The 12,274-nt window shown below is 46.8% G+C and overlaps 2 protein-coding genes across 8 annotated transcripts in view; one reads left to right on the forward strand and one right to left on the reverse strand.

The window, feature by feature from the left end:
- The window catches only part of TSNAXIP1 (translin associated factor X interacting protein 1), an 85,378-nt gene that overhangs the window by 67,193 nt on the left and 5,911 nt on the right, over window positions 1–12,274 (forward strand). Inside the window, exon 16 of the mRNA XM_090063925.1 lies at window positions 2,800–3,094. Within this exon, the coding sequence (XP_089920051.1) occupies window positions 2,800–3,055 (256 nt within the window). The 3' untranslated portion in view covers window positions 3,056–3,094. The remainder of the gene's footprint in view (window positions 1–2,799; window positions 3,095–12,274) is intronic.
- Window positions 5,082–12,274, reverse strand: part of CENPT (centromere protein T) — a 49,828-nt gene continuing 42,635 nt past the window's right edge. The window contains exons 13-15 of one of the 7 annotated variants that reach the window (XM_090063924.1): window positions 9,329–9,493; window positions 8,191–8,295; window positions 5,082–6,091 (exon numbers count right to left, since the gene is read on the reverse strand). In XM_090063924.1, the coding sequence (XP_089920050.1) occupies window positions 5,968–6,091; window positions 8,191–8,295; window positions 9,329–9,493 (394 nt within the window). In that variant the 3' untranslated portion in view covers window positions 5,082–5,967. Of the gene's footprint in view, window positions 6,092–7,129; window positions 7,290–8,190; window positions 8,296–9,328; window positions 9,494–12,274 lie in introns of those variants that run through there. The other 6 variants (XM_090063919.1, XM_090063918.1, XM_090063917.1 and 3 more) reach the window with 6 other exon arrangements.

Consider the following 12,274-nt stretch of genomic DNA (forward strand, 5'->3'; position numbering starts at 1 on the left):
GGCAGGCAATCAGCCTAGCAAGGCAAGAAGGCAGCTGTCACGGCTGGCCCTGCCCAGCCAAAGGCACCACTGCAACCTTCAGGAGAACGCTCCTGATTGCAAATGTGTGGAATGACTGCTAAGGAGCACATAGCTTCTACCTGCTCACCCTGCTCCACACCCTGCACCCTTTGGTGTGTCTGTGTAAACCAGGATGTGCAACTCCAATTTTATTTTGGGTCACATGCAAAGATGCATTTTCTGGTGGAGACTGGCAGTAGCAGGAACCACTCTGATCAAGCCTGTGCTTGTAGCACATTCACAGCAGCACACTAGAGCACACAAGGGTGCTGCTTAATGATCTTCCCTGCAGTAGGGAAATGGGACTCGCTCTTGTTTTCAAAAGTTTTTAATTTAAAGTGGCTTAATATTGTAAACAATTACTGCAGACCCCTGTGATCCAGAGGACAGTATATTCCTGGTCAGTAACAAGTAGCACACAGGCCATGAAGACCTATTCAAAAGCTAGGAAATGCCAGAACAGAGAATTTAATTTGTACACATTGTGCACACACCTTAATTACACACCGACATGTTATTTTCTTCTACAGGACCCCAGCCTGTGGCATTCAGTGTACCTAAAGGGATCTGGTCTAGGGATGAAGCCAAGCCACGCAGTGAGAAAAGACTGTTGTCCCTAGAACCCCTGCAGTTACAGCAGTTGCAGACTGCCAGGCAGAACTGAATTCTGTCCCTGCCTCTGCCCCAGAAGGTTCCCTTGTAAACACTAGGCAAGTCACTTAAAACACTTTCCTCATGTAGGCAGCAGTTGTGTGTTCTGCACTCTGGGTGCTCCACTTAGGACCCTTAGATCTGATTTGTCTAAGAACTAAGCACTCACAACTGTGGCTGAAGCCAAGGACACTGAGGTTTGACCACAGAGAGCTCTATAATGCCAAATACTGTGAAAAACTAGCCAGGGTACCTCAGAACTGGGCACCTAAAACTAGCAGATGCTCCTAGCTTTTATCTTTCTCTGCCTCAGTTCCCCTGCCTGCAAGATGAGTTATGCCATAGGGTGCGTGTGAAGAGCATAAAAATTATGAAGGTATCACCACAGTGTGAAGCACTTGGCCTGACTACCACACAAAAAGTATCTGAGGAAATTAATTCCAGCTTCAGAGCAGCAGGCAGTAAAGGGGGCCTTTGGCCACCCACTGACCGATAACACAAAATTGTGTTTGTCTAGGAACCGAGTACTGTCCATCCTATCCAAGAAAAGCAGGTTTCTTTGGGGAAAATAATATGAATATGCCATTAATAGTCACATCACAGTGCAGATGCAAAAAGGGACAGGGGCAATTAAGACTAGTTAGCCATACCAAATTCTGCCATCCAGCTTTTGGAGTGCTTGGCTTCTAAGCATATTAAACATTAAGCTTGCACAAGTGTCTGAAAAGAAAAAGGGATGTTTTTGGTAGCCATGTTGGTGAGAGACAAAATGCAAAAATCTAGAATTCTTGGTTCAGAGATACCTTTTATTAGACCAACTGAGAAATTACAAAAAATATGTATTTTTCTGCAAGCTTTTGGGTTCACACACCCTTCAGGTTCAAGGAAGGTTAAAGGTGGTAATCTTTAAAGGTAAACCTTTAACTTTCCCTGAGCCTGATGAAAGGCATGCGAGCCCAAAAGCTTGCAGAAGAATATAGGGGTTTTTTTGCAGTTTCTCAGCTGGTCTAATAAAAAGGTATCATCTCTGAACCAAGAGTTCTAGATTTTTGCATTTCTGAAAAGGACACAGAATATGGAAGCAGTCAAAGGTCATCATTTTCTTCTTGTGTCCTTGCCATAAACTAGATGTTTTTCCAGAACCATGCACAAGAATGGCTCTTTCTATTTCTGCAGCAAGGTCCTCCTTCATACAGGTCTCACCAAGGAGTCAAAGCAGGTGCTTCGTAGTCTGCACTTCACTGTACTCGCATATATTCATGTCTGTTTTTGAACTTCAGGTTTGCATGTGCAGGTGATTCAGGCATGGCCATATTGGCCAGCCTAGATCAGCCCCTCTGGGAAGGTCCTCCAGGGGTTCCAGATCTATTTCCAGAGCACCTGATTGCATGTAATCTTTCTGTCTATAACCTCAGTTATGCCTTGTCAACCATCATGTTTAACAGTGCAACACTGGTCGCAAAACTCTTCCATGTTTTAAAACATTTAGTTACTTCTTTGTGACCACTGAATTGATGCCTGGAGTCTTCCATCTGCTGCAATCTTTCTTTCTGGCTCACTATATGTCTTCTGATATCAGGTGGTACAATGCCAGCCAGTAAGTACAGGCTATCTTTTAGTGTTGGCTTTAGACATCCTGTCATTTCATGACAGCTGTCATTTAGAACTGGTCCTAGGTTCTTGGCACAAGCTGATTGTTCCCATACTGGACATGAATATTCTGCAGTTGAACACAAGGAAATACAAGTGGTTTGTACGATAGCTGGGTTCACTTTGAGGTGAACGATTTTCAAAGTATGTTGCTGTGGGCACTGACTTTCCCTTTTGTCTTCTCTAAATGTGCTTTGAAGGTAACTGGTCAGTCCAACGTAACCCCCAAGTACACAGGGTTTGGGTTATTAGTCAGTGGGATTCCATCCCTGGTGATGTTTAATTTCCACTTGGTTTCTCTATGGCATAAGTAAGATAAAGGTAAGAACTATGGAAAGGGTCTCTGAGCTGCAGGCCAGGATTCCCAGGCCTGCATCAGCAGATAAGCTAATCAGTAGTGTCTGCTGCCTTATTAAAAGGAATCTGTTTCGAACACAGAGAGGTGAAAGTGGATGATCTGAAGACAGCCTTGTATGCAATTGATCCCACTATTGACAACCTGACAATGGACAAACACATCTACCTGGCTTACCAAGTCCCAAAAGAAGAGTTGGAGCAGGCTGTCCCTCTGCCCGTAGAGACAATAATTGAGAAACTGCTGGCTGGAGACATAAGACGAGCAGGCCCCTTACCTGAGGAGGCAAGCAGACCAACACCAGAAGAGGGAGAACCAAGAGACCATGATTATTATTAAACAGATCTTCACCCTCCCCACGTTCAGCTAAGCGATTTGGTATGTAATGTTACAAAAGTTACAGCTCTGGGCTACTGCACTGTAAGGTTGTTTCTGTGCCTGAATGGGTCCAGCTGACAGTTACAGCAAGGAAATCTAGACTGATTTGGGTATTTGCCAATACAGGCAGTTCAGGCAGATAAGATACCTGTTTTAATAGTTTAATTTCAGCTCCCTACTAAAGCAAGGTTCACCTGATGTCCAGTCTGCAGCCCTGGCAGGGGCAGCCCATCCTTCCACTGCAGTTTGACAGGCAAGGGGCCAAGTGGTGAGCTGGGACCTCTAGTTAAACACTTCACTAATAGCCTAAATGCAGCAAGTGCTAAAGTCTACAAGCCTCCTTAAGTCCCCTCTCCTGGTTTGTTTGTTTTTTTTTGTGTGTTAGAGGAGTCAGGCAAGATTCTATAAGAAATTTCAAAGGAAAGGCTGTCTGCAAGGGAAAGTTTTATAATAACAAACCACTAGAATAACTTTGGTGCATCCTTCCCTGAGAACTTTCTTCTCCCACTATAAGCAGGCCTTATCCAGTATAGTCAGTCATTTTGAAAGCACTCTAGGCGAAGCCAGGGAGAGGGAAAAAAAAAAAAAAGAGAGAAAAAAAAGCAGCATCACTAAACCCGCACCTCTAGACACAGCTATAGCAGTATAGCTAGGGACCTACCAAATTCATGGTGGAAGTGGACTGAACAGCAGCTCCTTTAATCTTGCAGATTTCACCCCCCTTGGCTGATTGAAAGGGGCCCCAACCACTCACTCCTAATCAGCAGGAAGTTGAAAACCATCGTTTTAAATACGGTGCTGGCCGGTCAGCAGCAAGCAGCAGGGCCACTGGGGTGCTACAGCCAAATCAGCAAGGGGGTGGCACAGGGGAACCTAGAAGATTAAAAGGAGCCACCATGCAGCCCCTTTCTGTAATTAATTCAGTAGGGTCCTAAGTATAGCACACAGCAGGCTTACTATAGCCCCATAACTGGATATGCCAACCTTTGTCCTATGCAACACAGTACCAAGACTTTTGATGATTCTGTGCCCGAGTTAATCATCCTCCAAGCGTAGTCAGTCATTTATTAGTCCTTAAGCAGCTTCTAGTGTCTTTCCTCTCTAACACTGTCATGCTCTTCCTCCTGACCCCAATATCAGTGAGGACAGACAGATTTCTAAAGCAAAAAATGGATCAGGGACAGGAAAACTCTGGCAAGAAACAGCTCTGTTCAGTTAGAACCTGAACTGCTAAACAGTAGAGCAGACAAGGTACCCTAGGAAAATATAGCACAGGTAGACTGCTCCCTTCCCTGAAATGACCAGTATAAAGGGGAGGAATGAAGAAAGCTGAAAAATGGGGGAGACTACTCTTGGCGAGATAACAGCATTAGCTAAAGGAGAGCTTGAAACAGACTGTCTATAGGATACAGAGGCATCACAGCCAAATGGGATAGGATAGAATTGCATAGAAAATGCTCTTCACCACAGTTACACTAGAAACACCATATTCAGTTCTGCATGGTAGAAAAAGGGCCAGTGCCAGAAAGAAACAATTATGGACTGAGGGCAACATCCCCCCTCCCCCTGGTTCTTGAACTACATGCAAAGAACTCTAGAAATACCATGAAATAAGTATAAAGCAGGTACAACATAAACACCAGATGAGGGGGAGTAAACATCAAAAAACATTTGATGAATGAACAATCACAGCCTCTATTGGAAGTAGTGCAAGCTCCATCACTGAAAGCACCTAACACCACACCAGAGAAAGCAGTAGACATATAAAGACAGAGAACAGTCAGAACAGCTTTGGCACATCCTGCAGTACAATGGATTTGAGAACTGTAGGTTTAAAAGGAGGATCTGGAATTCAGAATGTAGAGTATTTCCTCTTCTCCTTATCTCTATAACATTAAAGGTCAAGTTCTGTCCCTAAAAATCTTGATTCTATTTAACCCTTAAAAAACAGCTTGCGTTCTAAATTGCCATGAAATGTTGCTTCTAGCTGCAAGAGATTATGTTGGTTCAGCTGTCTGGTTGGAATCGGGCCCTTACTCCTTTCCTTCAGTGTAATGCATCTTCCTTTCCCAGTCTCTCAGTGCTATAACCTCCATCCTCTCCTAGAAGCAGCCCTCTTCCCCCTGCTAGGGAGATCAGATAGTGGAAGAAGTTTCTCTCTAGCTAGAAGTGTATGGGGGACATCCAAGGCCAGCAACCCAGTGAGGTGTTCTATGCTCCATATTCAAAATAAAGCAGGGTTCTCATTGTGTCTGAGAAATCAGTGGAGGCATAATCAGAGCCAGTGATTATTGCTCAGTTCCTTCAAGCAGATACAGACGTGTTGGCAAGCAGAGCACTAAGGTACAGGTCACAGATTCCAGCATAGAACATTGCCTCTTCTTCCAGCAGGCAGGCCATTACACTGAAGAACATCAGCACAGCTAAAAAAATTGCTAGCAAAATTATGTACAGTGTACCAACAGAATGGAACACATACAGAGACTACATGATCGTGGCAACAAATACCATGTACACTCTACAAAACATGCACCACCGTTTATTTACATTTATACACTAACAGACAAGGCTTTCCAGGGATGTGCTGGAACATAAATGCAGGAAAGCAAGTTATTTAAAACAGCAGGTCTTCACTGTTCATTTTTAGGAGACCAGTTTGACTAATAAGAAACTGGTGCGGTGACTTTACAGACCTCTGTGAGTCAACTTAAAAGAGAATAACCTCAGGTGGCTGGTCAGTACCCTTTACAAACCTAGAATGGCACTAACACCACCATGCTGAGGCAAACAAACTGTTACTATTGAACAGTGTAAGTCAGTCTCCTGGTTTGCAACGTTTCTGTCTATATGAGTGACACTGCAGGCAATGCACATCATTTGGAAGGGATCACTTTATTTCCACTTGTGGCAATGGGGATCAGTAGCTTCCTATATTCCAGAGGAAGGTGGCGCTCTATCAGCACGTTGAGGGGCATCTTGTCTGTCACCAGCCCTTGTCTTCAATTGAAGAGGAGAGGGAGAGAAAGTAAAACAAATATGCAAGGTTCCTGTAAAGAAAGCAGTGTTTCCACCCACCCAGACTCAGAATGCTGTACACAGAATTGCTTGGGGAATGCTTAAGGAAGCCATTTTTTACTCTTGATATCTGAAATACAAATCCACACAGCTGCCTTCATGGGGGTACTTGCACCTTACAGGTAAAGCAGACAAGCATGCATCAGAAATGCACATTTTCAGGACCTGTCTACATGGAAATTGAATGGAATAGTTATTATGGCATAGCTCCCTGGGTAGACCTTCTTATTCTAGGAAAACGACATCTGCTAGGGCACCTACTCCAGAAGAGGTATTTTTTAGGGGTGTACTAGTAAAGATTTTCTTGGCCAATACTGATAGCTGATTATTCAGTGTGTCTAATTGGCCAATACTGATCCAATAACCAATTTACAGGAGCACAGCCAGGCAGTGTGGAGAGTTGGGCTGGGGCAGGACAGAGCTACAAGTGACTCATCCAAAGGATCAGGTATTCTGGTGCTTAAAAGTGGTGGCAGGGACACTTGAACGAAAGCTCATGGAATGAGCTTTTGTTCAAGTGCTGCCACCACCATTTTTAAGCACAGGGATGCTTCTAACTGGAGAATAGCCAAGTGGGGTAAGGTTGGAGGAGGGCTGCCTGCTGTGGGCTTGGGGCTCTCTGCTCTGCTGCCTTTGCCCTGGGAGCCCCATGCTGGCCACACTGCATCCCCTGCCCATTGAGCAGCAGTAGCAGTAGCAAGTTGCATCCCCTACCTTTCCAGCTGAGGGAGGCACACAGCCAGCCCGTGGCTTCCAGGACAAAGGCAGCAGGGCAGAGAACCCCATGCCCACAGTGGGCAGCCCGCCTCTGCCTTGCGCACAAATCTAGGGGGCATGTGCCTCCCCTGGGGGTGCATGCAGTGGCAGGGAGCTGCCTCCCCTTCCCTCCCCCACCCACGTCCCCTGGATGAACTGCCCACTGATCCATCCTGCTCCCCACCTTGGCCTCTGGGTGGGCAATGCCCCCAGCCCTACTCCCTCCCTCACCATGGGGGCCTTGATCTGCATCCCCCACACCCCTTCTCCTCTACAGACTTACCTGCAGGGCACTGCTCTCCATGCTGCCTGGCTGCATTCCTGGCCACATGCGTGCATGCAGCTGCACATGGCATTCAGGGGCCTGGCCAGAAGATGTATTGTATTTATCAGTGACATTATTGGCTACATTGGCCAAACAAAGCCAATAATGTGAATTTTGCTTTTAATCGGTGCCAATCCAATAGGTCACCGATATATTGGTGCTGTGTACCTCTAGTAATCTTCTTTCAAGTGTAAAATCTACCTTATCCTGGAATGGATTTCCCTTTTAGACTAGCCCTTAGAGTCAACAATAGCAATCAAAGATTTCTAACACGAACTAATTCCTACAAGTCATTTATTACTCAGAAGTATTTTGTGTTTTCTGATCCACCCTCTGGCATGACCAAGAGGCCATGTGTTTTTTTTACTAGGTACGACTGGCCAGAGCAATGTCCCACTGGTCTTAGGAAGGAAGAAGTGATTCTATTGATCACTTCAATGCTCCCAACCCCCACCCATTATGAGCCAATAAGAGCTCTTGAACTAAGGCTGAGCACACAAAGAGGCAAAGACACAAAAACATGCCCTGAAATGTAAACATGCAGAATCTCCAGAGTTGGCCACTGACATCTTGTCATTCCAGGGACACTCAACTTGCCCACACTATATCCAACATACCTGGAAGCTAGCCAGGCAGGAATCTGGAGCAAGATTGCTCAGGCTCCTCAGGACACAGGGGAAGTAGGTGTGTAATCTGGAAGAAGATCTCATACTTGGAGAATCCCATGAGTGGCCTAAGCATTGGGCATGGTGCTCATCATCAAGCAGACTGGGTGGGAAAAGGTGAAGCAGGGGAAGAAATGGGGAATAATGATGTGGCCTTAGACCTACCCAACTTTCAGGAGCCCAGAAGCAGAAGAGGCTTTGAAAATGTTCAGATGAGAACACTACTTGGGCTTCCACATCACGTAACTACTGGAATTTGCTCTATGCCACTCTACCTTCTCATGAGGAGTTCCAGGTCAGCTGTCTCCACTGTCTTCCTTCCAGCATGCTTGGTGTAAACTTCCAAGTCATTACTCAGCTGCTTGAAGTACTGCTCTGAACTATGGAAAGGAGAGAAAGGGAAAGTTAAAGGGCAGAGGGAGTTTCCCCATATAACCATCTCTCCAGTCTCCCATTCAACCATCTCTCCACACACTGCACATGCTTGTACTTCAGGTCACTGCCTTCCAGGGACACAGAGATAAAGTTCCCTATTCCCACTGCAGAAGGAAGGCTTTGTAACGTGGCAGCTGGTATAGGATAGACCAGTGGTTCTCAACCTTTTTTGTACCAGGACCCATTTGTAAACATCAGTTGCCAGTCCTGACCCAGTAAATAGTTTAAGTAGAAAACAGCCACCTGGCCCTGCCTGTGCTCTTTACTCCTAACCCACTGATCCCACCCCCAGTGTGAGGGGCAGCGTGTGAGTGTGTAGGGGAACAAGGGGGCCCCCAAGCTGGCAGGACCTCTGCCAACCTGCAAGGGAAAACCCACAGTTCCCACATTTTTCTTCTATAAAGGAGAATCCATTTTTAAAAGTTTGTTCACGATCCTTTTCTATATTCTTAAGACCCAATTTTGGGTCACGATCCACAGGTTGAGAAACACTGGCTCTGCTGTGTGGTCTATCCCAGAATAGCTTTCCTGGGATACTGAACTACTGAGCTCTGTCTCTTGTGACTCTCTTCCCTCCACCCCTGTGGTTTGGTACACCCGGGCCCTTTCTGCAGCCAACATGTCAGCCGAGTGGAGAGGAGCCTTCCAGATGGCTGGCAAGACATGACACCAAATGGCACAAATTCCACTGGTTTAGAGTGAAACACAGGGCCCTGAGCCAGAGGCTCCTGTACAGCAGCACAAGCACTGATCATGGCACCAGCCACAACACACAGTATTGCCAGCACAGGTCTGGCCTGCTGCTATCTCTTAGTGAGCAGGAGACCCTTCTGTGGTGGTTCTCCCTCCTGCCAGCTCTTTTCCAGCTGAGCCAGGAAAGGCTGCAGGGGGCCAAGCAGCTTTATACTGTCTGTCTCTTGACAGGCATTTTTTTGAAGAGAGAACAGGGCAAGGAGGGAAGAATTTGCTGTTACTCACCACTTTTCCACAACCTTGAATGCATCTCTGGCCACTGGCATTTTCACATAATGGCTAAATATCTTCTTCACCAGGCTGCTTGGCAGTGCAGGCTCCCGCTTTCTTCTTTGCTCTGTTCTGTTTTTCTTTGGAGCCTGTTTGGCTGTGGGAGGCTTTGGGGATGACCTTCAAGGAAACAGAAAATGCCAGCCAAACCAGCTAAGATGCGTTGAGGAACATCAGGAGCCCAAGTGAGCTATGGCTAAGAGGGGGCCAGCTTAGGTATTATCAGGTGTTATCCCTTCTGCTTCCCTAGAAAGTCGGTATCAGAGAAACTGACACCCATTTACACTACATCCCCTTTAATGGCAGCACATAGTGATCTCTCTCCTAAGTACTCATTTTCCTCCTCCAGCTCCTAAGCTGCATATTTTAATTCTCTCCTATCAATAAAACAGCATAAAGGATGCAATGCTCTTACACTTTAGCACCACATCTTATAGCTCTCTTCAGAAGGAGCCCTTATACCAAAAAAGATTCCTATGCAGAACAGAATCCCCATGCTACAATATTAATACCATCTAGTTCTTTTACTGCATTTCTCTGTAAATCCCGCAACACTTTAGCCAGGGAGCCAGTAATTCACTGGTCACATTTTAGAGGGTAAAGCAGAGGCAGATTTCTTCCCCCTTCTGCCCAAGTTCATGCAGCAGGCCAGTGGGGATCAGACACTAGAACCTAAGGTGTCCTAAGTCTCAGGACACAGTTAGCAGAGACCTCACACAAGAAGTTTCTCTGATTTACCCTTACATGCCCATCTACATGTTCTTTGGTCACAACCTCCTGCAGTATGATAAGGAGATGGCACATGCAGCTGGGAAAATTTTGGCTCCAGATATGAATGAAGTGCATGCAGCAGTTAGAGCATGAAAATGAACGAATAACCTGGATTCTAACCGGTGTAATGTTGGACAAAAAACCAAGCCACACCATGCCTGTTACCCATCCATCACTGGGTATATGGATGCTGATTCATGGGGACAAGAGAGGGTTGAAGCTTAGCGATAGTTGTATTTTACTTTTCTAAAAGCAGATGTTATTACCCAAACCCTACATAGAGGCCACATGAGAATTGTGCCAATATGGGAATTCTAAGGCCAGTTCAAGCTCCTAAACTGTCTCCTGCCCTACCTTACTGCATGGCCATGAGATGCTCCAGAGTCTCAACTGCTGACAACCATGGGGCCATTTTAATGACCAGAGATCCTTGTTTTCGTTGTTTAAAAATTGCAAATTATGATAAAAACAGTGAAATATCCACGTGTTTCCACGACTGAAGTGAAATGCCACAAAATATATCTAGGTATCTGTGTTAACTACCTGTAGTTGTGTCGCCCCGCCACTTTGTGGCACTGAGCAGCCCTGATATGACAGTGCCCTGCCCATACTGGTGTACCTCAGTCCAAACCTACAGCTCCTCACCCTCCAAATGTGTGATGGAGTGGGGGTGTGGAAAAGGTGGTGGAAGGGCATGTGTCCCCTGAGATTTCTGCACCCAGTGGGGCAAAGGGCTGCAGCAGGCTAGCTCCAGAAAGGAGTTGCCTCGGTGGCCCAGTGGGTGGGACCTGTGCTGGAGGGAGCGTTGCAGTATCATGGTGAGGTGCAGCAGCAATGGTAGCATAGAGTTCTGCCCCCTGCTGCTGGTGGGCAGGCAGGGGGTGCCTCATCTTGGCAGCATAGTGCTCATTCCCACAACTGGTTCCATGCACTGGGCTGTGGAAATGGCTTCTCTGGAGCTGGTCCAGCCCTGCAGCAGCTTCACAATGCACTGTGGGCACAGAAATCTCAGGGGGCATGTGTCCCCCTTGCCCAACCCCCACGCGTTGTCTATGCTCCCTCCCCCTCCCCCTTCCCAACACATGGTCTGTGCTCCTTCCTCTCCCCAAAGACTTACCTGGAGAGAGCTGTGGCAGCTGCTCTCCACTGCTACCTGGCTGCCAAATGCACACGGCAACCCTTGCTTGAAATCACCCTTCTCCTGCTCCCTGCAGACCCAATCAGCCCCTTGCAGGCTGGAACTGTGCCAACTGTTTCCAGTGTTTTACTCTTTAAAAGAGAAAATCTGTGCTTCTCTCTGTTAAAGGAGAAAATCTACATTTTCCTGAAGCAAACAGAAAACCTGGATCCCTGTTAATTACACTGGGAGACAGCCAGGCCAGCTCATTGCCAGGGGTGGGGTGGGGGTTCAAAGACACCTTTCTTGTGTGATCATCTTCAACAGCCAGGATTTGGACCAATGATAATAGTCTTAGCACCGTCCCAGGGCTGAGAGCCTAGTGAACTTTAAACTACCTGTACCACCTGCAGAAGGATATAAAAACTGCATCCACCCCCTGCATTCCCTTTGTCAGTGGAGAATGGCAACTCCCTCTACAGGAAAATTTACGCCTACTCACTGTCTGGATGTGGAAAGACCACATCCCAGTGAACAATCCTAGTGTAGAAACATGCACATGGTGGGATTCAGCTGTGGCCCTGCAAAGTGTGGGATGACTATCACATACCACTGTGCTCTTCTTGCTGATGGTTAGATCACTTGATCACTTCCTATCTCATACAATGTAGAGGCAGGCTGCAAAATATGTTCACTCACCCTGTTCAGAGCAGCACATCATACAAGTCTCAGTACCATTCCGTTTCAATGGAGAAGCTAGACCAGGAGCAGGCAATTATTTTGGGCAGGGGGGGCACTTATCCAGTTTTGGCAGGCTGTTGAGGGCCACATGGGTAGCCCTGCCCCTTGATAGGTGCCCCACCCCCTGGTCACCATCTTGGAACCAATGTCCCAGGGCCAGCACCAGTGGGGCCCAAAGCAGGGCGCAGGCTGACAGGGGGCTGTGGAGCCGGGCTGGACTGCACCAGCAGGGAAAGGGGGACAGTGGCCTGGCTCCATAGAGCCCCTGTGTG

Source organism: Crocodylus siamensis, chromosome 9 (genome assembly GCF_052110815.1).
Source record: "Crocodylus siamensis isolate JL-2025a chromosome 9, ASM5211081v1, whole genome shotgun sequence".
NCBI lineage: Eukaryota > Metazoa > Chordata > Crocodylia > Crocodylidae > Crocodylus > Crocodylus siamensis.